At 60.7% G+C, this 2,351-nt stretch overlaps 1 protein-coding gene across 1 annotated transcript in view; it reads right to left on the bottom strand.

Moving 5' to 3' along the window:
- The window catches only part of OLFM2 (olfactomedin 2), an 8,756-nt gene extending 6,411 nt beyond the window's left edge, over window positions 1–2,345 (bottom strand). Inside the window, exon 1 of the mRNA XM_026867529.1 lies at window positions 1,087–2,345. Within this exon, the coding sequence (XP_026723330.1) occupies window positions 1,087–1,170 (84 nt within the window). The 5' untranslated portion in view covers window positions 1,171–2,345. The remainder of the gene's footprint in view (window positions 1–1,086) is intronic.
- Between the last annotated feature and the right edge of the window lie 6 nt (window positions 2,346–2,351).

Below are 2,351 nucleotides of genomic sequence, written 5' to 3'. Positions count from 1 at the left end.
GGGGGGGGGGGGGGGTACCTGGGCATCCCCACCTGGCTGAGTGCCCCACCACCCTCAAAAAGCTGATTTTTGCATCCGGCTGCAGCTTTTCCAGGCAGATCCAAGCTCAGGGTTTTGGTTTCCATCTCCCAACGCCGCCGAGGATGGGGGTGACCACGGCAGGCTCCCACCACCCCCCAGTTTCAGCTGGGTCCCAACACACTCGTCCCAAAAGCAGAGAACCATCCACCCCCACCCCTCTCCTTTCCCTTTTCCTGATTTATTCATGCCATAAGCTGGTGGTTTTGCGCTGGGCCATTTAGCATTTCATGGGTAATTCATAATTATTAATTATGAAAATCAAGAGCAAACTCATCGCTCTCCAAGCACCTTCTGCACCGAGCCAGGCAAAGATAAATGACCCGTTCCCTGTAACAAGCCAGGGACGATACTTTACTTTACACGCAGCGGGTTTAACTTCATGTTTCACATCGGATGGGATTTATTGGACACGGCGGTGGCTAAACACCGTTCTCCAACCTCCAGCGCAATGAGAATAAATTAACTGGTAGCGGTGTAAAACTCGCCCTTAACTGAGTAAATTCCTGAGTTATCACAGAGGGAGGTAAATAGAGGATTTATTCAGCCCAGCTCCAACGCAGTGGAGATGGAGCTGGGCCAGCGTGGGGGCCTGGAGCCCTCAGCAGCCCCGGCTGGTGAGGAGCCACATCGTGGGATAAGGAGCCCTTAGGAATGTCGGCGTCATGCCGGTGGCCGGTGTCCTGATGGTCGCTTGCTGCTACGGCAGGTGAATTAATCCGATGCACAATTATCAGATGTACTTGTTGGGAGAGACTGAATGCACAGCGCTGTGCAGTCCCACCCACCCAAAATTGGGGTCCCCATGGCAGGAGGGGTCCCCCCAGCTGCTCCGGGCACAGCACGGCGCCAGCACCCACAGCACAAGCACCCACAGCCAGCACAGGCACCACCCGCTCTCCCACCCCCAGCATCCTGGGAGCATCCTGCGCACCAAAAGCTTCATTTCTTCCCCCTCCAAAAAAAAGCGACGGAAATGAAAGAGCCCAAAGCAAACCCAAGAGCAACCTGGGCCGAGCATCCGCAGCCACCGAGGAGCCATTTCCCTTTAGCCGGGACCCTTCTGGCCGCGGCTGAGCAGCAGGCAGACATAAATACTTTATAGAGGGCTAATGCATAATTAATGGCAGGCAGCAGCCTGTGGCAGGCAGGATGCGTGCAGGCAGCGCTCCGAGCCACCGATTTGGAGGCTGGCAGAGCTCCTCTGCCTGCCAGATCAGGCTTCACACGGCGCAGAGATGCTGGGGTCCATCCCGAGCGGCCGTGGGCGAGAGCCACAGCCTGGGAAAACGCTTCTCCCGCTGCAGCTCCGCGGGCGCATCCAGCCCCCACCCTGCGGGTACCCCCCAGGGATGGAGGTGGAGGGCAGCCCTGCCCGCGCCTGCCCACTGCGGCTCGGGGGCCTGGCAGTGGCGGCGGCTGCTGCTCCTGGCGAGATTATTAGGTTAAACGCAGCCTGTGCAATCTGTCACTGGGTTATTAATTAGAGCTCCCCGGGAAAGCTGCCTGCTCACAGCCCGGGAGAGGAGAAACTGCTGACACCCTTGGCCACGGTGCCAGAGAGACGGTGCCCGGCATGGGGGGGGGCTGTCAGAGCACCCCAATCTCTCTCTGGGGGTCACTCAAGCATCCAGGGTGTCCTCCAAGCATCTGGGAAACCCCGCTCAGCCCTTTGCTGCAGCCGGGGGGCAGGGGGGTCTGGCTGAGCACCCTTTGAAGCCGGGACACCCCGAATCGGCACCGGCGGTGAAGGCAAGAGCCGCCCCGTGTCTCTGCCCCCCTCTTTCTGGCGAGGGCCAAGCGATGGAGTCGCTGCAGAGGATGCTCCGGCCTCTCCCCATCGCTGCTCCGCCAACAGCAAGTCGGGGTCCCCAGGAGCCAGCTGAGGGGAGCACCAAGGCCGGGCCTACGTGACTCCAGCTCCGGGCCTCAGAGCAGGAAAGGAGCCGCCGTTTGCCAGAAAGGGGCCTCGAGAGCCCCCGCACAACGGCGAAAGGCCGCGCCGGGCACCACCGTGCCCAAAACCAGAGCCAGGGGTGGGGCGAGCACCAGCTTTTGGGTAAGCCTGGCTCATTCCAACATCCAGGGGGAAAGCCCTGCCTTGCTAAACCCAGGCGGGAGATCAGCTCCGCAAGCCGGCGGCCCACGGTCCGGCCCGTCGTCCCGGTGACTCCCGCGGGCGATGGCACCAGCCCGTTCCAGCCGCATGAGCAGCGCTTCTGCCTTCCCGGTGATTAATGATTTTACAGCCAAGACCAAGGCGCCACTAATCA

This window comes from Athene cunicularia, unplaced genomic scaffold (genome assembly GCF_003259725.1).
Source record: "Athene cunicularia isolate RWA unplaced genomic scaffold, athCun1 SCF_7, whole genome shotgun sequence".
Taxonomy (NCBI): Eukaryota; Metazoa; Chordata; class Aves; order Strigiformes; family Strigidae; genus Athene; species Athene cunicularia.
This window is presented reverse-complemented; position numbering and strand designations above follow the sequence as displayed.